Below are 22,879 nucleotides of genomic sequence, written 5' to 3' on the forward strand. Positions count from 1 at the left end.
ACGTGCCGCGCCTCAAGGTTGCGCCAGAACGACGGCGCCCTCGGGTTCACGAACGTGTACACAATGTCCAGCTGCATCGGCGTCGCAACGCGCGTCGCGCTGTCCACGGTCCACAGCGTCGCGTTGTGCGCAGCGAAGAAGTCGTAGTACGCGCTCCTCGGCCCCTCGTGCGGCGACGCCACGTACGACGCCGCCACGCGCAGGAACTCCCGCTCCACGCCGCTGCCCCCGACCGTCGCGTCGCTGTAGCAGAACCGCTCCCCAGCATCGTCCGGCGAGTACAGCATCAGCACAGTGCTATCCACAGGCGCCTCAGCGAAAACTCGGCGACGGTGGCATAACGCATAATCTTCGCATTGGTGTTCATAGTCGGGAGTATCGATTCTTCCCGAGGTGACCGCTAACGAAAGGAGTCCGTTGGAGCTATATGAAGTAGAGCAGCGGAGATGAAGACGATGCTAAGAGGGGTGAGGGAGCACCCGTGACGGTGTAGAGCCGATTTCGGAAGGGAAACGCCGGCACATCTCCTCCACCACTTCGTCGTTGCTGCCGATCAACGACAGCGTTGTGCATATCGACGGGCCGGAGCGGCGCATGGCCTTCGTCGAGCAGGGTGCTCTCGCATGATCACCGGAAGTCGGGGGAAACGATCGGAAAAAAAGAGAGAAAGACGGCGAAGCGGTCAAAAAGGAAGGCAAATGTGACAAAGTACTTTCGAAAAAAAAAGGCGGACAGGGGAAGAGGTATGCGTACATCTGTAGACATAAATACATAGATTTGCATGTGGGGGTACGAGGCAAACACATGGTCGAGGCAAGCAGTGGGTGCCTGAAGAGGCACTCGACACGAAAAATATCATCAGGGATCATACACGCCCGTCATTAGAGACGAAAACGCCGCCAAGATGAAGATGATACGGTGGCAAAGGAAATGCCACTCCCACTATGGGACGAGTGACAAGAAGCTTTGCCCAAGAAGGAGGCCCAAGGAGGAGTCGCAGAAGGTGAGACGGGCACAAAGATGGGGTTAGGGGTAATATTGTCAAACGATGCAGAAGGCATGAGTCGACGATGTTGGGTCGTCCACGGTAGATGGTGCGGGCATCTGTATGGCTGTGTCTTGCTTGCCTTTGTACACCGTTGCTCTACACTGTAGAAGATGTAAGGAAAAGGAAAAGGAAAGGGCAGTTGGTGAGAGCACCGCTTGCCTCTTTTTGACGATGAGAAGCCGAACGAGTTGAAGGCAACAAGAGCACACACCCATACATACATACACTCAGCCTCGGTCAGAGAGCTTAAATGCGCCCAAAGTGGTCGCGCGCGCGTCTTTCTCTGTCCGAAGAACGACCGGAACGAGGCCAGACGAGAGAGAGGGATTTGTTGGGGGTCTGAACGACGGCACGGGTAGCCGCGTTTGGTCGGTTTGCTGTATTCTCTCTTCAGTGAAGGGTTCACACGCAGGATGGCACCTCTCCACTGTCGTGCAGAGGAACACAAAAGACGCAAGAGGAGAAATGCGAGGAAGGCGAGAATGGTGAAGAGACAGAGAGAGCAAATGGAAGCGCAGGAGCATCAAAATACGATGGCAAGAAGCAGATACAGAAAAGACCGCCTACTTCTTTCCTCGAAGGTGGCCGTTGAGCAGAGTACCATTTTTCTGTATATTCGGATGCTTCTTGCCCGCTATACTGCTGGTCTTCCCTTCACGATGACAGCACTTGTTTGCGCTGCCGAGTTCAAACGAGGAAGGCGATGGTCATTCACCGCGGCGTTGCGCGTTCATGAATCCATTGTCTCTCACACAGAGTGCACTCGAAGAGGAAATACATGCTCTGTTATGTGCGACGCGCATCCTCATACATGGCTTCGAAAGCAGATCGCTCTCGTCCAAGTCTGCGGTGTTTGGGTCACGATAACAGGAACCCTTGTCCCATCGATCCAACGCCTACCCCACGCCACAAGTGAAGGAGAGGAAGTGCATTAGCGCGTCAGAGCACGTGTAAGTGAGCGGAGAGGGGAAGTGTCGTAGAGAAAGGCTGCAGGACGCAGCTGAGAGCACTATAGTCTGTCATGAGCACGCACACGTCACAGGAAAGGAGGGCCGGCCGCGAAGTAAGATGCTTCCTTTCCATCTCCTCTCGGTATCAAGCAGGATGAAGCAGCTCCACGAGGTCGCGCAGAAGCGGTGGTATTGGTTTGCCTTGACTCCTGGCCGATTGCAGTGCTCGCGTCACAACAGCGTCCACCGTTGCATACTGCTGTGCCAAGCGATCTCTCTCCTCCAGCAGCTCCCCTAGCTCCTCCAGAGAGAGAGTTTCACGGCCCTCTTCACCAAGACTGGTGTCCTGGTCGTACTTGGCTGCTGCTACACTGAGCACACGGTCCGTTTCTCCTTCACTTGCTCGGTGTGTGAGGTGGTAGTTGTGGCGCTCCTGTGCGCAGAGCACTTGCCTCTCCAGCTCCTCCACTTCATCTCGCAAGTGCACGAGGGTTGAGCGGAAAACTTCAGGAACGGCGATGGTCCCGCGCGTGTAGTGTGCATGAACAGTCCTTTCGCGAAGAACCTCTTGGGCAGATTCCGATACATAACCTTTCGCGGGACCGGTTGCCGGTGTTGCACGCGCTGAGGTTGAGCTAGTCGTGATGCCTGCGTCTGGTAAGCCACCTCTGGACGAGGTATGCGCGGGTGCGGGGCCGCCGTTGGACCCGGTGGGTGTGCGAAATGGCGAATTACTGTCCCGCGCCGAATCACCGCGATCGCGGTGTGCTCTCTCTCGCGAAGATGTACCAGACGGGCTGCGGGCTGCGTGCAGCCAGCGAGGTGTCGTACTGTTTTCTTCCCTCATGAGGTCATTCTTGTTTTCGTACGGTTGGGCCAACCCTCGAGCTCCCCGATGATCACTGCTGCTTGCCTGGCGACTGCGCAGCCGCACTGTGCGGTTCAGCTTGACACCCTCTACGGTGCCTGCTACAACTCCTGCCTTCTTCTCCAGTGCCTTTTTCGAGTAGTGTGCTAGTACCTTTGACATGAACAAGTACAACCACCGCAGCAGTACCACGTGGTCCTGCAACTTCCCGGTGGCAAGCCGATTTGCGTCCACCGTGTTCCGGTGCTCGGCGGGTACGCACTCCTGCAGCATGTCCTGCAGGAGTCTCATGTTGTGAAAACATACTTCACGTACAGAGACTGAATCACGTGACGGATCAGCGTTTTCGCAGACAGCTGCTGTGGCGGACCAGTCCAGCTTTCCCAGGTACACGTGCGCCCGGTCTGCGCAGCTCTTCGTAACGGGGGCCTCAGACGACTGTGTTGCTGCGCAGTTCTGGGCTACGCGGTTCACTGCAGCCTCAACAATGGTGCAGTACGCTGCCCCATCGCGGAGCGACTCCACCGCAGGATAGTCTGCATCGCACAACTTGTTCAGCCATTGAAGTAGCTCCTTACGACCACTGAGAGCTGCAGATCTAGCAGACATGTTCCGTTGTGGTCCGCGCTCTATGTGGTACTCCTAAGTTAATCTTTTCGGATGCGTCTATGCTTTGCATGCATGCGTGTGCATGTGTCTACGAACAGAAGGGGGTGGGGGGTCTATGTGTGTACGTATATCTGCGCCAACAGAGACGCTGCGCAACGGACAGAAGATGCCGCTCGAGAAATGGCCACAAATCAAAGAGGGAGCTAGGAGAAAGGATATTCGCGCGCCACGAGTACCATGTGCCGCTCGGCTAGATAGAGTGGTGGGCAGCGCGAGAGTATTCCTTTGCTGCAGTGGGCGTGTGCACCTGTCCAGAGGGACACAGCAAGACAGACGTCTCTCCCTCTCGCGAATGCTCGGGGAAAATCGCGTCGGATGGAATGTGCCAAAGCGAGGCGAGCCACGCGTGGTGTTGGTCCCTTCTTTTATTCTTCTCACGATGCACCGCCGCAAGCTACGCTGAACAATGCAGTTCTTGTCGAAACCCTGTGCGCCGTCAGCTCTCCTTTACCGGGGTGGCAGCACCACACAAGAAAGCAACAAACAAATACAAAAAAAAAGCAGGCAGCCACAGCGACGTCAAACCAAAAAAAAAAAACGCAAAAAGAGAACGGGGACAAAAACATACGTCGCGACACTAATGCAGGAGTTCGAAGACAGAAACGACAGGCAAGAAAATACACACACATCGATAGCAAGATGCTAGGAACGGTAGAGCAAGGGGGAAGGGAAATGAGGAGGGCCAGTCAACCTGGACACTATGCACGCAGCCACGTCAACGTGCACACACACACACACAGAGACACAAGCACAAGCCTGCAACACGTCAGCGTCTTCGCAACACGAAGAAGCGGATTTTCTTTTTGTGTTCTTTTCAGTCCCCATTTCCTCTCCTCCCCCATCTCTAACCTACAAGACAGCGGAAAGACGAATACATACCAAAGGGCGAGAACGCAAACGCAAGGATGGGGGGAGTAGTGGGGGATGCCAACTTTGAAGAGCGCTACGCTGCAGGCGCGCCAACAATACACGCCGGAGAAGCACAAAGCGCAGCTGAAGCAGTAAAAGGAGGAGTACAGCAGCAGCAAAGAGTCGCCGCAACCGCGCTCGCGCACGCACACGTCCTCAGCACTATGGAAAAGCCGGGCGCTGCTGTCTAATGCTCAACGTCGCATCACATCTGCGTAAGACCACACTCTGGCCTGACGGCGAGGGACACACCCATCTCGGTGCGTGGTGTCTCAGGGCCCAGTGCCCCCACTCTGTGTGGGGAAGCCACGCAGCCCCCACCTAACCCCTGCCAATGCCGAACCACCTCTGGTGGTGGCAGGGGCAAGCACCTACGAGCTGGGGGGGTCAGAGCGCTTCATCGCCACGGATATCGGCGGTCGGGTCCTGGACGGCGGTGCGTCAGAGCGGGCTGCGACAGCGCACGCGTCCGTGCCACCCATGTGATGGACAGCGTGTCAGCGTGACTCGAGCTATCCCACGCCGGGCCGTCGCACTGCCTGCTGGCGCGGAGAGCCTGAGCGCCGCCCCGAGGGTCGTGCCACGCGATGGGGGCCCGTGACAGGTCGACTGGAGTGTAACTCATGTTGGACGGCACAGAGTGGTCACGTGGAAGACAAAAAGAGCGCACACTCGCCTTACGCAAAAGGATCAAACCCCGCCTCGAAGTCATCTTCGGAGGGGGATCCGTGCGACTGGGGGCCCTCGGTGCCACCTGCTGGCTTCAGTTGTTGGTCTTCGGATCGGGGCAACGAGAAGTACGTACCCGAAGGAGTCTGTTGCACATAAGGCGGGAATATGCTATTGGGAGGCATGGTAGGCCTCATCGCATGGTCGAGATTGGCAGTCTGGGGTGACACGTTGGGATCGGGGAACCGAGGAGAGCGGCGCGATGCGGGTGAAGCAGGGAAGGGCTGGCGGTCGCCGTTGTGCCTTGTGGAGGGGGAATCAGCGATGACTGCAGAGGCCCCGAAAAGCGCTTCTAAAGAAATTGGCGGAAGGGACGGCGGCGGTCCTGCCACAGAAGCAGGGATCTGTGGTGCGGGGTGATCACGCTCAACAGCAGACTCGAAATGGACGCCTTCCATCGAGGTCGACGCACCGGCACCCGAGGAGGACGACGAGGAGGAAGTAGTGCTCGGACGAGATGTGGAAGAAGACCGCTCCTCTGACACATCGTCGCGGTCCGGCGACAGCGAGGAAGCTGCAGCAGATTTACCAGCCCGTCCGTCAGACGACTCCGCTGGCGACGCGGCTTCGTCGAGCTCAGCTTCGAGGACGGCAGGGTCGAGCTCTTGCTTTTCTTGAGAGGCACCACCTCGGCGGCTTTGCTGCTGTCCATCAGCACCACAAGGCGACGGCGACACACTGGCCGTGGACGAGGCCTCCGCTGCGGCGACTTCACTGCCTGCACGCTGGCTTTCGCCGCAGCCCGCCTCGCGGTCCTCCCCGCCACCATTGATGTCACGGTCTTCTGGCGAGGCCACTATCCCATCCTCGTCGTCGATCGGCTCCGTTACCATTTCCGACCCGCCCTTCGCCATCTCTTTCTCCAGTTGTGCGAGGAACTCCACCTCCTCTCCCGCCGTGACCTCCAACAGCGAGGTGGAGCTCAGCGTACCGTTGTCATGCGCCATCGAGCTGTCATCCTCGGAATCATCTGAGAGTTGCTCCTCCCTCCGAGCATCATCCTCCTTATCTTGGCGAGCGCTCTCGGAAACTGACGACTGAGCTTGGCGAGGTTCTGAGGATAAATTCATACCGGCGCTCGCGTCCCCGTCGTCGCTCGTCGCAGTCAAGCTGTGGGGATTCTCCTCCTTAAGAGAGTCCTGAAGCGGTGATGTATCAGTGACAGCTTCTGCGGTGCTCAGAGGCAGTGGAACTGCGTCGTCACCAAGGGCTTCGGTGACCATGAAAACTGTCTTCTCAGCGTCATCGTGAGATGGTGCGGCCATCGACCCGCTGTCCTCATCCATCCTTTCTTCCTGAATTCCGCCGTTTACGCTGCTGACGGCGTTCCGTGGGTTTCGCACCACTGCCTGCTTATTCGAAAAGATATCAGGCGGGATATAAGAAATCACGTCCACCTGTCCCACAATTCCGGCCATCCCGTGCATGACCTCTTCTCTGTCCGCACTGTCAGTGTGAGACGACGATGGCGTAATCTGCGTTTGCGTAAGTAGGGAAAGGGGCTGCGGTGGGGCTGGGTGCAAAGAGGTTTGGTCCCTGCTGCCAGCCCCCACTACCTCTGCCCCGTCGCAGGCGTCTGTGTTGGCTTGGCAAGTTTTGAAGAGTTCACCCACAGTCCTTGATGCAGTTGAGTCGCCGTAGAGATGAGGCGTTACTGCTTGAGGAAACGATCGCTGCAACTGCGGCGGGAACCGAGCTGCAACAAGCGCCATCTTTACCTCCTCCAGATCCCGTGCAATCTCAGCATCCATGCAACCTTCTTCTGAAACCGCCGCCTCCTCGGCGCCAGAGCTGTTCAATCGACAGCCCTTGATAGACTCTGTGTGATACTTCAAAACGGTGCCGTATGCTTCCAACGCCATAAGCGCCGTGTGTAATGCTTTGCCTTTCCACAGCTCTGTGGAAATATGCGACAAATTCGTGTCGGGTGAGTCTGCGTCTCCAGCGCCTGTCATCGCCATCGCTTCCGACTCCGTCGCGTCCCCTGCGACCACCTTCTCCGCCTCTCTTGTGCTGACCAGCTGTGCTTCGAGGCCGACGACGCGCGTCTGCAACGCGTCCACAACCTTCTTCAGGTCAGTCGTCTCGCGAAGTAGCTGAGCCTCACGCGCCTCCAGTGCGCCGGTAGAGAGCCGGACGGTGGCAGCGTGCATGCCAACAAAGAGTTGCAGCTCTTCCTCAACAGCCTCCACACAGATGTTCGAGCGTTCGTGCTTTTCGCGCCACATAAGCTCATCGAGAGGGCTGAAAGAGACAGATGAAGCCCCCGAGGTGACCTGCCGCCCATGACGCTCATGTGAGAGGACACTCTCTCGCTCGTTGGCCCACGCTGCAGTAGTGTCATCCGCAGCGTCTAAACCGTCAGAAGAGTCGACGAAGCGCAGTGAATGCGAGCCTATTGGCACTGCCGTGAGACAACGTTCTACAGGGGATGGTGACCCACGGCGGCGCAAGCTGCCTCTCTCCTCTTCCTCTTCTCTGTTCGGCCAGGACACAAAGGAGTGACTGCGTGATGGATGCGCTGTAACAGAGGACTTGAGAGATGTCTCCTCGTGCAGCTTGCGTAGTCGGTGGATCTCTTTTCGCTGCTTTTCGAGCTGACTGTTCATTGAAACGAAGAGCTCCGCTCGGTTCCGCTCCATTTCATCAAAGCTGCGCTGCCGATCCGCCTCAAACGCCTCCATCTGGGCAAACTGCTCCTCGTATAAATGTATCCGATCTAGCAGCTCCCTTTCGTGCGCGTCCGGGTTGCGCACGCGTATCGGACGAAGCGATCGGAAGGTGAAGCGCGAGTGCGACTGCGTTGTTGCAATGCTGGACGCTGTCTGTGCTGAAGTGGCTACCCCGCCAATCATGCCCTGCTTTCCGTCGCGCGCAAGTGGGGACACGCAAGGCGCGGGGCCAGTCGAGAGGTACGAAACACGGCGATCGGGCTGCTGCGAGTAGGCGTCGACGGTCGCGGTTGATCCTCTGGACGGCGGCTCTCGCGTGAGTCCGTGTTGGGGCGCCGAGGCAGCCCGTGCTTGTGGCACATCCTCCGCGAATGCAAACGACCGCTTCAGCGAGTCAGAGGGCTGTACAGCTGTCGCCGCCGCTACGAGCGACTTTCGAGTCCGCGCGTACTCGCGTGTCATCTCCTCCATCTCTGCCTCCAGCACCATGGACTCCCTTTTAAGAGCCTCGTTCTCCTCCCTCAGCGCAGCCTTCTCACACTCTACCGCCCTGATGATGCGCTGCAGCTTCTCGCCATGGCCGGCCATGGTAGAGATGCGAAGCTGCAACCGTTCAACCTCCTGACGAAGACCAGCTACGTGATCATCGGAGTGCCCACTGCGGCATGCCAGTGCTTGACTCATGCGCACCTTTTCCTCCTGGTCGTGCTGAGAGACAATAGCGGAGTAGAACGCATTCACCTCCATCAGCTCTCGCACCTTCTTTTCCAGGTTAGCTATCTCCTCCATCTTGCCGGCAATGGCGGCGGCGGCGGCGGCGGCGTTTTGCGACTTCACTTGTGCCAGCGCGCTCTCCGTATTAACCTTGAGAGGTATCGGTGTAAGAGCGGGTGAGCGACCCCCGTCGCCGTTTCCGACTTCAAGCGGTCGGAGCGTCTCAGGCGTGTACTCGCCACCTCCTGCATTGGCAGAGGGGTGCGACTTCCCTTTTCCATGTTCGGCCGTTCGGCCGCGCTGGACTGTAGTGGTGGCGCTAAGCGGTACTACGCTGGACGAAGGCGACTCCACAGAGCGCATTTCCTCCATCTGTTTGATTAAGGTGCTAATGGTTTCCTCGTCACTTGCAGACTTCTCTGTCAGTCTGTCGCTCTGCATGCGAAGCTCTCGAATCTCGGCGTTCTTTTCTTGAATGAAGGCCTGAAGGCCACTAATTTGCGACTCCAACTCGCGCACTCGCTCTTGCTCCCGCCGCAGCTGTGGATGCATGCGGCGAATAAAGTCGACGAGCTGCTCCCTCGCCGCCGTTTCAACGTTAATATGCTTCATGGCCGCGTTCGCCGTGGCTGGGCATGCCAGTGCTTCTTCTCTGTAATGGACACTGTGTCTCTTCCTACCAGTTGAGTGCTTCTGCCCTTTTGTTGTCGCCCAGCAGTATAGAGAGTAGAAAAAAGGGAAAAGGAAAGGTGGAGCGCTGAACCATTCCAATCCGTATGTACATTAACTTCGAGCAGCAGACCCCACAACCGCCAGCGGGAGATTCAAATATCGCTTTTTCCCTCAACGCGTCCACCATGCCGTGCAACATGCGCTCCAATCCACTCGGCCCGGCCTGCCACAGGCCCATCCCGCGTGGTGCGAAGTAGCGGTACACACGCGCTACGGCAGTGCGCCGGCTCAGTCATCTGCGAGCACGGCCGCTGCCTCATACCCCGCCCACCCGCCTCCCAGGTCGCCTCACAGTCGCTCCCATCGTGCCGGTTGCCACCCCTGGTGCATCCCTCGCGATGGCGCAGGCTCCCCAGCAGCAGGCAGTGCGACGGCCCGGCGTGGGATAGCTCGAGTCACGCTGACACGCTGTCCATCACATGGGTGGCACGGACGCGTGCGCTGTCGCAGCCCGCTCTGACGCACCGCCGTCCAGGACCCGACCGCCGATATCCGTGACGATGAAGCGCTCTGACCCCCCAGCTCGTAGGTGCTTGCCCCTGCCACCACCAGAGGTGGTTCGGCATTGGCAGGGGTTAGGTGGGGGCTGCGTGGCTTCCCCACACAGAGTGGGGGCACTGGACCCTGAGACACCACGCACCGAGATGGGTGTGTCCCTCGCCATTAGGGGTCATTACAGGAGTGAGGAAGGCGGAAAAGCAGTGAACGTCAACGCAAAAGGGCGCCCGAAATAGGAGTGAGCAAAACTCAGTTGAAGCACCGTCGATCACAGTGTATGTGGAGCTGGAGATCATACCTCACATACCGCAGGTCCACTCCTGGTCATGGTCGCCGTTGCACGCGGCGCCAGAAAACGCGTGTACCGACCACCCGCAGTGCGGCTCCCTTTCAGGGAGAAGGCGCATGCAGCCGTCCTCACCTCACCATTATCCCGCAGAACTTCGAGTAATCCAGTCATCCTTACCAGGCTGGTAGTCGTGCCCGTGCACACCAAACTGCAGGAGTGATGTTGCGTGATTTTCTCGGAGCAGTCGCTGTCGTTGAAAAGGCCTTCAGTGTGGCTTGGCAACATCGAAGCATCCACACTGACGTTGATAGGCCTCTTGAACGCAACGGCATCCATCAAAGCCTCTTGGCTGATAACTGGACGCAGAGCGACACCCTGGCCACTTTTTATCGCGCTTAAGCTTTGGCACGCACCTGTCTTACCGTGAAATGCCGATTATAGATACGCCCACTCCTCACTGATGTCACGCGCATGCGGCACATATTGGTAGGTCAGAGATTCAGTGACGCCCCAGAAGGCCCCTACGCCGCCGCAGTGGCACGTGTTCGGCGGGCACACCGTCATCTGCTGCTGGGTAAGCATGTGCAGCTTACCCGTCGCGATGCTCCACTGAGACCCCATCGCTTCTACCGCCAAATATACCCAACAGCTGCCGCAGTGTCCCTAATTCTTCACCGCGGCCAGAACGGGAGGCATATGGAAGCCACAGTCCATTTGATGTGGAAGGGGGTGAGAGGCGCGAAGGTAGGACCGCTGCAGCGACAGAAACTACCGAAAGCCCTTCAGCATCAGCGACTGAGAACCTTTAAGCGCGGCAACCTCAGCATCTGCCCAGTTCGACATCTCCTTGATGCCACGCCGGAGCAATATGTGGCCCTCTTTGCTGAACTACTCCACCTCACGAGTGTGGCGCTCAAAAATCTTGAGACGCATCAATTACTTCTTTGCACTGTATTGATATCTGTGCCTGTGAATATTGGATTCAAGATGGGCGTCGTAGCGCACTCCATCGACGCAGAAAAACATGGGTAGAGACCAAAAAAGTCCGAAATGTATGGAAAAGCCATGTTTCCAATCTGATGGTGAGGAAACACGAAAGAAATGGCGTGCATTGCATGTTCGAAAACAAAAAGAGAGAAAGTCGTAAAAGGCGGACAGAGTTGATGCAAGGAATATTCAAAGAGGAAATCGAAGAGGGCTTGGTATTGCATCAGTGCCCTCGCCTCAGATACACTCACATAAGCGAGAGGCGCCAAGAGAGTTCTGGACACGGCGAGATGGTACAAGTTACGTTGGACTACAAAAGCGCAAAGCTTCTGCTCAAACAGGCACCTCTCTTTTTCGCTGGCGGAAAGCAGGCTCATTGCTCTGTCAGTGCTCTCGCAGTCCACTGAACCCTGAAGGGCACCCAAAAAAAAGCCAATCTAAAAAGCGCGAAAAAAAAAAGAATCTACTCTGGAATGCCTCACGATGTGGCCTGCAGAATCGAGAGAGCTGCCAGCAGCTCGTCCAGCTGGACCTGAAACCGCTTGATTTGTGTGTTTTTCTGCTCTAGCAGTAAATCAGTCTTCTCCTTTTGAATCTTCATCTCCAGCTCGGCTACGCGCTTCATTTCTAGAAGCTCGTGCGTCTTTTCTTCCTCTTTTTGACAATACAGCTTCTCCAAAAAGCAGAGCCTCTCCCCAATGGCAATAAGGGAGGCATCATATCCCTTTTCTTCGACAACTCGAGAGAGCCTGGATGCCAAGCTATCTCTACCTGCCTTTGAGCACTTCGAAATCTCTTGCAGCTGAGATTGATGACTGGCCTCAAGGCGACTCAGCTCTTCATTATGGGCAGATCGCAGGGTCTGTATTTGGAGAGCGAAATTGGTTTTCATCTCGGCAAGTCTAGCATCCCACTCAGCGTGGATGCTGTCGAGTTTGCTCTGAAGCGTGATGTTTCGTTGCTTGTGTTCGCATATTTCTGCGCGGAGTCGCTCAATGACGGATTGAAGGTGTGTAACTTCAAGCTCGTGAGAGCCATGCGCCTTAAGAGCCTGCCCGGCGGGTTTGTCGGTCTTGTTAGTCACGTCCGTATGGTGCTTGGGCTCAGTGGCTATCTTCTGCACCGGTTGGCCACTTTCTACGGCTAACGAAACAGAGGCACCTCCAAGTCCACCACGAAGGTCGAGGTTCTCCCTTTCGAGAGTGCTAATACGTCTTCGCCGCTCGGGATCATCCTTGGGGACTTCCAAACGCTGCCGCAACTCAGCAATGGTACTTTGATAGCGCTCACACACTTTCTTTGTTTCTGCGCGGAGCTCTTCCATTGCTCTCTTAGTGAACTCGTCCTTTTCTAGCAAGGCTTTCTCTAACAAACGAATTCGACTCTCTTGCTTCTTAAGGCGCTGTGCGTTGGCACTGCCCGCCTGGCAGCTGCTGATAAGTTCCCTGATGCTCCCTTTCTTCTGCTGCAGAGCCGATTCCAAATCCCGCACTTGCGTTCGCAGGCTGTCCACTTCGCGCAGCAAGTTGTTCTCTCGGCTATGTGAGACCTTCCTCTCAGACTCTAAGCGGGTAACCTCTGAGTGTAATGCATCGATGGTGCTTTTCTGAATGCTGTGAATACGTTGAGACTCACGCAACTTCGCCACCATATCTTCGCTCCTGCCTTGCTGCTCCCTCACCACAGCCACATTAGTGATTTCGGCGCTGCCGACAAGACTAGGAGTATCGCTTTTAGACTGAGCCAGGTCGTTCCTTTCTTGGAGCAGTAGAGCACATCGCCTTTTTTCCGTCTCCAAATTGGTTTGAAGCTCTTCGACTTGTGCTTGGAGATTCACGATCTTGGCAGAGTCATTTGCTGTATGCATGCTTGACCGTGCCGCAAAGTCCTGCTGTGCACTGAGAAGCAAGCTGTGCTTTGCTTCTAGGTGCTCGAAATCATGCTCCAGCCGCTTGAATCGACTGAGAATTTCCTTCTTCTCTCTCAGGAGTGATTCGTTGTCCCGCTGTAGAGTGGCAATTATCTTTTCCTGAGTTTGCATTTCCTTTCGTACAGCATCAACGTTGCCGTGAGCCATTGCGCTGGTAAAATAAGAGTTTTCCATGTGCCCTGTAGAGGGCTCCAGAGCTGCCTCACTTGTGGCGCTCGCCTTCTCCGCACCAGCTGCAGATGCGGGAGCTAAGTCTGATGAACGCTTAAGTCCTGAAGCCGATATCTCACTTCCTATAGAGGAAGCAGATGCGTTTTTCACATTGCTATCCATGACGTCTAGCAGCTCATTTGTAGAATCTACAGCTGCGGTAGAAGGACTTGGTGCAGTCATTACAATTCTGAGCTTTCGGCGAACGTTAGCAAGCATACGAAAAAAAAAAGGGGGAGGCTCAAAGGTCGTTTTTCTTCAAAGTGGACAAAAACATTATTGTAAATGCGCCAAATTTTGAACAAAAGAGGCGGAAAACTTGGCGTAATGGATGTCAATCGCCTTGAGGCAACCGTGGGTTGAAGGCGACTTCATCGAGGGTCGAAGCAGATCATTGCTTTGTAGCGTTCGAATGTTAATGGTAAATATTTTTTTTGTTGTCTTTGCTCGTCATTTGGTTTTGTTTTGGGGGGATTCTGCACACTGAGCCTGAGTGCTTCAAGATAGGGAATTTACCGCGTACAAGCTAAAGAGAAAACCAAACATGGCAAGTGAAGAGGTAAGGTCACAGTCGTATTGCTTGGTAGATGCGACAAGCGAATTCGAAGAAGTCTAAATACCCGATATTACTCGTGGGAAGTATGTCTTTTCAGACGAGCCTTTTGTACAAATCTCAGATAGTTATGAACTGCGGTCACTTCACGCTCAGGATGGAACTCCTCGGTTGCCCTGGCCAGCACCTGCTTCACCACAGTGGGATTGGAAACCAGCTTCGACAAGTATTGCACTTCGCCTACAATGCGTTGTTTTTCTGTTGAAGCATCACGCACTTGACTCTCAAGGTTTTTTATTGCCAACCGCAGACAAGTGAGTTTCTCTTGTTGCGTTCTTTCTTTGGAAAGCAAAGAATGATACGCTTTCTCAGCTGCTACAATACGCTCCGCATCCGAATTTTCTTTTTCTGCCCACTCCACAAGAAGTGCACACAGCTGCTTGTAGCTGCCGACATCTCTGTCAAGAAGTCCCTGCTCCGATGCGCATTCTTGTGCTTTTCGATGCAGTTCCTGGAGAGCTCTCGCTTTCGCACTCATCAAACTGTTAGCATCATCCGCAGCTTCTCTAGAGCGCTGTGAAAATGCCTCCACAGAGCAGCGGCAGGCTGCTGTTTGCGAGCTTAGGCTTCTCACCTTTTCTATCAGAGCTGCAGCGCCTTCATCAACGGCAACCTTTTTCTTTCTCAGACGATCGCTGGATTGCTGCAGCTCATGAAGTCCTTGACTTATGCTCGCGACAAGAGGCTCGTCTTTTTCATTCGCAATCAGAGCAGTGGCTTCATCCGAAAATAGCAGAGGTGTCATGCTTTCCGCTGTGGCACGCACTGCCTCCGCTTCCGCAGTTAGGGCTCTCCAGCGCTTCCGGATCGCAAGAAGCATTTTTTCTGTATCGGCGACAGTATTCCTCAACGCTGATTCACGAGCATAAGATCTCTCTTCATCGGCACTGAAAAGCTGAAGTTCGCATGGAGGATCATCAAAACCCCTTTTGATTAACGAGCCTAGCACTAAATCGTGCAAGCACACGACCGTGCGCCACAGACGAAACAAGTGCAGCAACTCAGCATCGCATTGATTTTCCTGCACCTCAGGACGGTAATCACCACTAGTGGGCTCCTCCACTTTTTCGTTGGCTGCCAAAACACCGGAGAGTACCTTGGATACAGACCGCAGGTCAGCCTCCACAGAAGTAAAGCAGCGCTTTTTCGCTTCTACAAACCGCCGGTAGCGCTGCAGACACTCTGCTTCCACCTGCTCTTCTTCACCGGCACTTTTGAGAGCCCGCACTACTTCATTGTTGGTTGGAGGATGCGCTGAGAAAATGCCAGCTAGGCACTTAGCGCTCGCCACTGATGAGATCAGCTGCTGCTCTTGGCTACTCCTCTTTGCAGAATCTTCTTGTATTTTAGACAAAGTAATTCGAATGCTCTCGTAAACAGAGGCCAGTTCATTTTTCGCAGGAATGATAGGCATACTATTACGGGGCTCTGCGCGGCACCTGATATGAACCCGCGGAAGAAGGGAGGCAGAAAGAAGTCAAAGACGGAAGCGCCAACGACGTGAAAGACACCAATTCATAGCAGCAAGGACTGCGCGTGCATCCAATGATTTGCTCTACCTGATGAGCGTTGCGGCGGCAAAGAAGACAATTTGCGCGGCTATTGGCTTTAAAGAGGTGTTTGCGCACTTCAAGCCTTGGCGCGCCTACCCTCTTCGAGCTCGAAGCTGTGCTTTCAGGTACTTCACCCGCAGCCACCCCCCCCCCTACCTTCCCTTCGGATGGCCTCCTGATGCACAGATCCATGCGGCATGGGTGACTGTCAGATTCTTCTAGCATCATTTAACCATGTTCACGTTATAAGCGTGACATTCAGCGAAAAAAGCATCACCCCGCTGCGTCACAGGTAAACCCACCGCTGCACCATTCACAGCATGTGCAGAAATCTGCGAGAGCTGCCCAAAACTACCCGCAAGCTCCTTAACACTGCAGCAGTACCTCTTTCCATATTCCTGGCGGCCACGGAATCAGCCCCTAAAACCACCACAACCCTCGTAATCTTTCTCCTGACCCCCCTCTGTTGACCGGAAAAAGCTGAGAAGACACCATGGCAAAAACCTGCACTGTAGCCGGTGCGTCTGCCAGCTCTGTCTGCCCCTTCTAAAAAGCACTTTTTGAAGAGGAGAGACTAGTGGCCGCACATGCCTGGCAGAAAAAATCACAAAAACGTTTGCTTGCTCCTTTCAGTGATTTTACGCACTTCTTTCCGCACCGCATAATCTTTTCACAGCCAAGAAAACCCTATATCGCGTGAAAAAACACAAGCCAGGACCTGACCCCACCGGAAGAAGCAAACAGAACGCCGCGGCAAAAAACATTTGAACGCACCACCTCCAGGCACGCACTGACCCCCACACCTTAAAAATACAGAGCATTATCAAAAACACGAATTTTCGCCTTTTTTCAAAGCTACTGCCTATCTTTTCTTCGCCACCATTTCTTTACAGCGACCCCCGCCCTATATAAGCTTCGCGGCGCGCCCCCAAGGTAGACGCAAGGCGGCCTACGATGAAGGGGCTTGGCGTTGCTTCAAAGGACGGAATCAGAGTTGATAATTGTTAACGGGCGCGCGCGCAGCCTAAAAAACCCCGCAAGAAAAACAGAAATCCAACACGCGTTCGCCTCCCCAAATTTTCTCGGCGGAAATACCTGCCAGCTCCCGCTATTTTTTCTTAGCAGGCACAGCATTCTTCAAAATTTAGGCATAAAGGCCAAAGCATCTAGAAAACGCTGGCGCGTTTCTCCTCGCATTGCTTTTTTTGCTTCAGGAGATTTTTTTAGTATTCAGGCAAGGCGGCCGGCGGCTGTTTGTCATCAACCCTGGGACGGCTAAAAGAAGCTGTCTGCGCCGGCCTCCCTTGATGAATCGCTAATTTCCCGAAAAGTGCTAAAATAAAAAGGAAATAGTAGATATTGGAAAAAAAATCTGCTCGCAAACGTTTTGGCAGCAACCGCAACGCCTGGCATTTAACCCTTTGGGCCGACTGTGTCGCTAAGCGTTTTTTTTTCCCACACCCTTTTCTGTGGGATTGTAAAAGGCAAACCAAAGACGCAAAACCAATACCAAGGGATACGCGCAATCATGTGTGCCCATTCGCTTTGGCTTGCGTAAATACGGTGCCCGGGCGAGGGGGACGGGGCGCTTTTTGTTAACAGACACCGTTGGGCACGACTGGCGCTTTGAAAATAACGCCTCTTTTGCCCATTTGTAAGTGGAAGAAAGCGGATGAATTGTTTGGTTGAATAAAAGTGCGCTTTTCTTGTCCTTCAGAACGGGCGTAAGGACCCTTTTCTCCAAGCTTCTTTTGCCGCTTTGTGCATATTTTGGGGCGGCCAGGGGCCCCGGCCATTTGCCGACCTCGTGGCGCGCGCGGGCCCGTGGCGCCGCGCGGCAGGGTGGAAAAGGGGGTCGGGGCGCCTTTCCCCAGATCCCACCTTCAAGAATGGCGCTGTTTTTTTTGACAAAAGCTACGCGGCCGCTGCGGTGCGACAAAAAAAGTTTCGCAAGCGCCCCGCTGGTGTCACAGCGCCGCCTGGCAGACGCGCAAAAAGGGGCCGCCATGGCCTTTTGTTTGAGGCCGTTGCTTTCGCGCCCCATAAGCCCGGCATCGGGCCACGGTTTTTTCCCTAGGCCAACCCCCTGTTTCATCGGAAAGGCGCTGCGTGGCGCTTGTGCTTTGTCAGCCGGGCGGGGCGTTCCTCGTAAGCGGGGTTGCCTTGGCGGGGGCGCGGGCTCGTTTTTTTGCCCCGGGGGTCTCGGGGAGGGGGGGGGGCTGGCTGGCGCGCGCTGGCCCCGAAGGCACCCAAAGACCTCGGGGCGGAAACCGGGGAACCGGCCACAACTAAAAGAAACCGCGGGGAACCCCCGAAGCGCAGGTCGCGGACCGCCGGACGGCACTTCAGGCATACAACAAAGAAAAAAGCGCTTGGCTTATCTTTGCTGTTGCTGGTGGTCCCGTTTCTGCTTCGTTTTTCTTCCTTTTTGAAAAAGCCTTCTTCTTTTTAGGCGAAAGGGGGAAGGCGGCGTTTGGTGTGGAACCCGTGCTCCCGGCTTGGCGTTTGCCATCTCAAGCTGGGCCTCGGTGGCCGACATTGTTTTTTCAGGGTGCGGGGCGTCAAAGGCCGGCGGCCATGCGCGGGGTTTGCGTGGCGGGGATGAAGTCTTTTTGTCTCCCGGATAGATTTTGGCTGAGGCATGGGGCCCGCCTGGCGTCGCGGGTGTTGGGTGCTTTTTAAAGCTTTGCTTCGGGGGCTGTGTGATGGTGTGGTGTGTGCTTTTTGATGTTGGTGTGCCGGTGTCGTATTTTCCAAATGTCCGCGAGAAACCTGGGGCCGACGGAAATAGCAACCCGGGCTGCCCGACCACACGGGCAAAGGCGTCTTTGCCTTGAAAACGCCCAGCCTGCTGCTTGAAAAAGGTTCTATCCAGCAACTGTCTGAACGGATAATTGTCTCTTGCCGTCACCGATTGCTGGTAGCACCCGTTGTGCTGGAATTTGGGGTTCCCTAGGCCCCTTTTCCGGCACCCATTTCAAAAGGGGGGAGGGGCTGTCGCCCAAGAGCCCTTTCCCGGCGACCCCGCCCACCAAAGCCAACGGCCGCTCCCCTTTGTGCCAAAAAAAGGCAAAATTTCGGCCCGCCAAATCTTAGGGTCTACGGTGACCGTGGGCGGTCTCCCTATAACAAAAGGCAAAGGCACCTCGGTAAAAAAGATGAGCAGACAATAACATCTTTTGTTTCTGTGCGCAACTGGATCAAGGGACTTTTGCGCGAGCCACAAAAAAAAAAATAAAGATGCGGTGGGGAAATTTTTCAGCAGCAAAGCTATTTTCAGGCATTGCTTTCCGCTTCCATTTCCTCGCGGGGAGGGGGGCGGAGGAGAGGCAGGATTATCATGAAAGCCAAAGCGTTTGTGAGGCTCTGCAAGTGGTTGTTTTTATTCCACCCTCAAACCCTTTTATAAACTACACTAAATCCTCTTCGTAGTGTTCGCCGCGTTTTCGGCCGAACAGCGGCCCCATCAAGGGCGATGTGCTGCATGGGAAAAAATGCCAAATCAACTTTTCGAAGTTGCGAGTCAGATTTTTTGCCGTATTAATACGAGACACCACATTGAACATTTCCAAAACGTTCTTTCTTTACAAGAGAATCACCGGCTTCCTTTTGTCGCCTTTTTCGGTAACCGTGGGGAAACGCAGTGGTGCAAATGAGTGCTGATAGGCTAGGCGGCAAATTGCTTTTCACGAGCTTCTTGTTCTCCTTTTGACGTTGCCACTTGCCACTGCGTGCAGCTTCTTGTGGGTGCTGCGCGGAGGAATCCTCTCTTTCTCTTGCCATTCAACAAGCGCGCTGGTGATGGTCACTGTTTGATTTTTGCTTCTGCGATTTTCGGGGATCGGGGGGTGGCGAGGGGGACGCCTCGGCGCGGCATCTTAGGGCCCAGTGCCCCCACTCTGTGTGGGGAAGCCACGCAGCCCCCACCTAACCCCTGCCAATGCCGAACCACCTCTGGTGGTGGCAGGGGCAAGCACCTACGAGCTGGGGGGGTCAGAGCGCTTCATCGCCACGGATATCGGCGGTCGGGTCCTGGACGGCGGTGCGTCAGAGCGGGCTGCGACAGCGCACGCGTCCGTGCCACCCATGTGATGGACAGCGTGTCAGCGTGACTCGAGCTATCCCACGCCGGGCCGTCGCACTGCCTGCTGCTGGGGAGCCTGCGCCATCGCGAGGGATGCACCAGGGGTGGCAACCGGCACGATGGGAGCGACTGTGAGGCGACCTGGGAGGCGGGTGGGCGGGGTATGAGGCAGCGGCCGTGCTCGCAGATGACTGAGCCGGCGCACTGCCGTAGCGCGTGTGTACCGCTACTTCGCACCACGCGGGATGGGCCTGTGGCAGGCCGGCCCGAGTGGATTGGAGCGCATGTTGCACGGCCGAATATACTGGGTAGAGAGGAGAGGACAGTGGTGTGTGCGTGTGATCAGGATGCAAAGGCTAGTTTGTCGCAAGCCGTCTGAAAGAAGAGTGAGTAAAGCATGAAGAGGAAGAAATGAAGGGGAATCGTTGCGAAGGTGTGCGAAAGGCGTTCATGTGACGCCTTTTTGATATGAGGTTTACGTCCTGTGTTTAGTAAAGAGGAAAGTGTGGTTTTGTATGACTAACTGGATCCAAAGTTTAAGGTTGTTGTTTTTCAGCGACCGACTTGCTGTGGCAAGGCTTTTTATCGGCACTGTCGCTCCTGTTTTAACTGTTGATCTGTAGGACAGGTGAACTGAGTGCCTTTGAGGTTGGACGTGCTATGCGCGGAGCCGTACCGCACCAGAGGAGAGCGTAAAGCTGTTGGAGACGCGGTAATGGATATAAGGTTTGTGCAAGGCAACAATGTGGCTTTGTGTCGTGATAGGTCCGCGATCTGGTATCTATGGGCTGTCTTTTCACATGTATTCAAGTGACAAGTCTTGCTCTCGTCGCTGTTGAAGCTGAGCCGATGGGGCGCCGTTGTTTTACGAGGATGAAAAGGCCATTGTAAAAAAGGTTAGTAGGGAGCCCACGAGGCTGGAATGCAGTAACTGCCGCAAGCACAGCTAGTATCGTCCCAAGTTCATCAAGATGTTCAAACTCATGCCTGTGGAAACCTTTTTGCCGCGGAGCTGCCACGTCTAGAATTGTTGCATATGCGGTGTCTGGAAGACACTTAACTACTCTTATATTCTCACCTCTCTGTTCTCTCGTTAATTTTACTTACCAGTGTCACTAAAGGAGAAATGGGAAGCCCTTATGAATATCAGCCGGAGGTGAAGTGGTACCACATCCTGTGGGACATGCGGAACAAGCAGTTCCGGCAGTGGTATCTCAAGAAAAAATACCGCGACATGCGGATCGCGTACAAGTATGAGAGTCATATTTTGTACCAAAAGGCAGGGATGGGCTTTCTGATGGCGGCCGTTTTCATGTCGATTTTCAGCTCCGATCTGGCAGTCGCGGTCTTTCGGTGGCCCACGGAGGACCCCAATGAGCTGCTGAAGAGCCAAGTGTGGCAGAAGTATCACCATCAGTTGAACGAGCGCAAGGAGTATGCAGACAAACTTCTCCAAGACTCCAACTACATTCACAAGAAGAACAACCCCGGTGAGTAGCTTAATTCCACACTTTTCCAAACGGTAGATCTCACACACGTATAGCACGATGAGTGCTTTGTCCCTTGAAAGGAAAAACCTTTGAAATGTTGCAAATGCACCCAGCTACTGTGTTTTTGGTCCTCTACAGAAGGGCTGATGTGCGAGTGTGCTCTCCGCAACCGTGATAGATGCATACAGTCCGTAAAGCAGCTGATGACTCATGCGACAACCACCCTTTGCTACCTCCGCTTATCACTCTTCTTCCTCTAGATTTGGTTTTGTTCCTGACTTCAGCAACAATGTCTGTCTCGCGATTTCGCCACTCCACAGGGCACGTGGCAAAGCCTCAGCGCCACCTTCTAAACGTGACATCGTCCACCGCCTTATGGGACGGTAGCAACACCATTTCATGCAACGACAAATTCATTGCGGTGCCGTGGCAAACCTTTGGCGGGACTGCAGTTTTCAAGCATGATACCTTCGGCCGACTTGCGCCAAACCCTCCCCTTGTACTTGGTCAAAAGGGCCAAATTATCGACGTCAAGTTTGACCCTTTTAACAACCATAAGCTGTTCACCGCCAGCGAGGATGGCAGCATCTTTGGCTGGGGTATCCCAGCAGAGGGGCTTCAATCCAACATATCATCGCCACTAGTGGAGCTGAAAGGACACAACAAAAAGTGTGGTATCATCTCATTTCACCCCAGTGCAAATGGTGTTTTGGCCTCAGCAGGTGTTGACCGTGTCATCAACGTGTGGGATGTGGAGAGAGGCACCGCTGTTAACACCATCAGCAACCTTTCCGACTACGCCACTGGACTAGAGTGGAATCTACGAGGGTCTCTTTTCTGCATAGCCTCTCGCGACAAAACGCTTCGAGTAATCGATCCTCGTGACTGCACAGTGGTGTCATCGGTGGAAAGCCACGCCAGTGCCCGCTCACAGCGGTGCATCTGGTGTAAGCGAAAGGACACAATCATGACACTCGGCTGCAGCAAGAGCCAGCAGCGTCAAATAAAGCTGTGGGATACGCGGAAAATGGAAAGGCCCTACTCAGTCACTGAACTCGACCAGTCGAGCGCCGCATTCATACCAGTGTATGACGAGGATTTGAATCTGCTAATCCTCGGCAGCAAGGGCGAAAACAACGTGAAGTGTTTTGAGTTGATGAATGAAGGCCTCACATTCAGTTATGAGGTGAACTCGAACGATCCTATGAAGGGTCTGTGCATGATGCCGAAGTGGTCACTGGACGTCAGGAAGTGTGAATTCAGCCGTCTGTACCAGCTGACATATCACAGTCTTTTTACAATCGAGATGCTGCTTCCTCGGAAGCAATCTTGCACTGAGTTTCAAGGGGATGTGTTCCCTTCCACATTTGCAGACCACTCTGCAATCTCTGCAGGTGAGTTCTTCAGCGGTGCTAGCGCCGATCCTCGTGAATACGACTTGTCTGGCTTGTTTGATGGTCACTCACCGCGCCTGATGGGAGGAAGCACACCTTCCCCAGCGAAGATTCCTGTGGCAGCGCAAGCAGCAAAGCCACTGAAGGAGGCGCCGAAGGGCGAGACGGCCGCAGGGCGCGAGAAATCCAGCGTCTCTGTCCCGGCGTCATCCGAAGCTACTTCAGCCCAAGGTGATAACGGGCCTGCAAAGCACGCGGATCCATGCGCCGACATGACGCAGCGAGAGATTTTCGATAAACAGAGGCGCCTCCAAGAGCTATCTGAAAAAGTACGCACTTGCCACCAGGAGATTTCAGCTCTTCGAAAAGCACTTCAAGAAAAAGAGGCAGAGATGCTGCAAGCGCTAGAGGATATCCAGTCGATATAATTCACCGTACCGCTTGTATCATAGACGGCGTCAGAAATGATCCCCATAGTCTTCGCTGTTGTTTCCTTCAGTCGATCTGATGTTTTTTCGTGAGAGAAAAAAAAAGCTGTAG

The 22,879-nt window shown here is 54.7% G+C and overlaps 6 protein-coding genes across 6 annotated transcripts; 2 read left to right on the forward strand and 4 right to left on the reverse strand.

Moving 5' to 3' along the window:
* Positions 1–2,143: 2,143 nt before the first annotated feature.
* Positions 2,144–3,475, reverse strand: LDBPK_231350 (hypothetical protein, conserved; the record flags this gene model as incomplete). Its single annotated transcript, XM_003860980.1, has 1 exon — positions 2,144–3,475. One exon carries the CDS (start codon positions 3,473–3,475, stop codon positions 2,144–2,146), a length of 1,332 nt encoding a protein of 443 aa, XP_003861028.1.
* Positions 3,476–5,121: 1,646 nt separating this feature from the next.
* Positions 5,122–9,171, reverse strand: LDBPK_231360 (hypothetical protein, conserved; the record flags this gene model as incomplete). The annotated part of the gene is made up of 1 exon (XM_003860981.1): positions 5,122–9,171. One exon carries the CDS (start codon positions 9,169–9,171, stop codon positions 5,122–5,124), a length of 4,050 nt encoding a protein of 1,349 aa, XP_003861029.1.
* Positions 9,172–11,543: 2,372 nt separating this feature from the next.
* LDBPK_231370 (hypothetical protein, conserved) lies at positions 11,544–13,424 on the reverse strand (the record flags this gene model as incomplete). The annotated part of the gene is made up of 1 exon (XM_003860982.1): positions 11,544–13,424. The coding sequence occupies one exon, from the start codon at positions 13,422–13,424 to the stop codon at positions 11,544–11,546; it is 1,881 nt and encodes a 626-aa protein (XP_003861030.1).
* Positions 13,425–13,831: 407 nt separating this feature from the next.
* LDBPK_231380 (hypothetical protein, unknown function) lies at positions 13,832–15,232 on the reverse strand (the record flags this gene model as incomplete). The annotated part of the gene is made up of 1 exon (XM_003860983.1): positions 13,832–15,232. One exon carries the CDS (start codon positions 15,230–15,232, stop codon positions 13,832–13,834), a length of 1,401 nt encoding a protein of 466 aa, XP_003861031.1.
* A 5,349-nt stretch (positions 15,233–20,581) lies between these two features.
* Positions 20,582–20,953, forward strand: LDBPK_231390 (hypothetical protein, conserved; the record flags this gene model as incomplete). The annotated part of the gene is made up of 1 exon (XM_003860984.1): positions 20,582–20,953. The coding sequence occupies one exon, from the start codon at positions 20,582–20,584 to the stop codon at positions 20,951–20,953; it is 372 nt and encodes a 123-aa protein (XP_003861032.1).
* Positions 20,954–21,234: 281 nt separating this feature from the next.
* On the forward strand, positions 21,235–22,767 carry LDBPK_231400 (coronin, putative; the record flags this gene model as incomplete). Its single annotated transcript, XM_003860985.1, has 1 exon — positions 21,235–22,767. The coding sequence occupies one exon, from the start codon at positions 21,235–21,237 to the stop codon at positions 22,765–22,767; it is 1,533 nt and encodes a 510-aa protein (XP_003861033.1).
* Between the last annotated feature and the right edge of the window lie 112 nt (positions 22,768–22,879).

Source organism: Leishmania donovani, chromosome 23 (assembly GCF_000227135.1).
Source record: "Leishmania donovani BPK282A1 complete genome, chromosome 23".
NCBI classification, from domain to species: domain Eukaryota; phylum Euglenozoa; class Kinetoplastea; order Trypanosomatida; family Trypanosomatidae; genus Leishmania; species Leishmania donovani.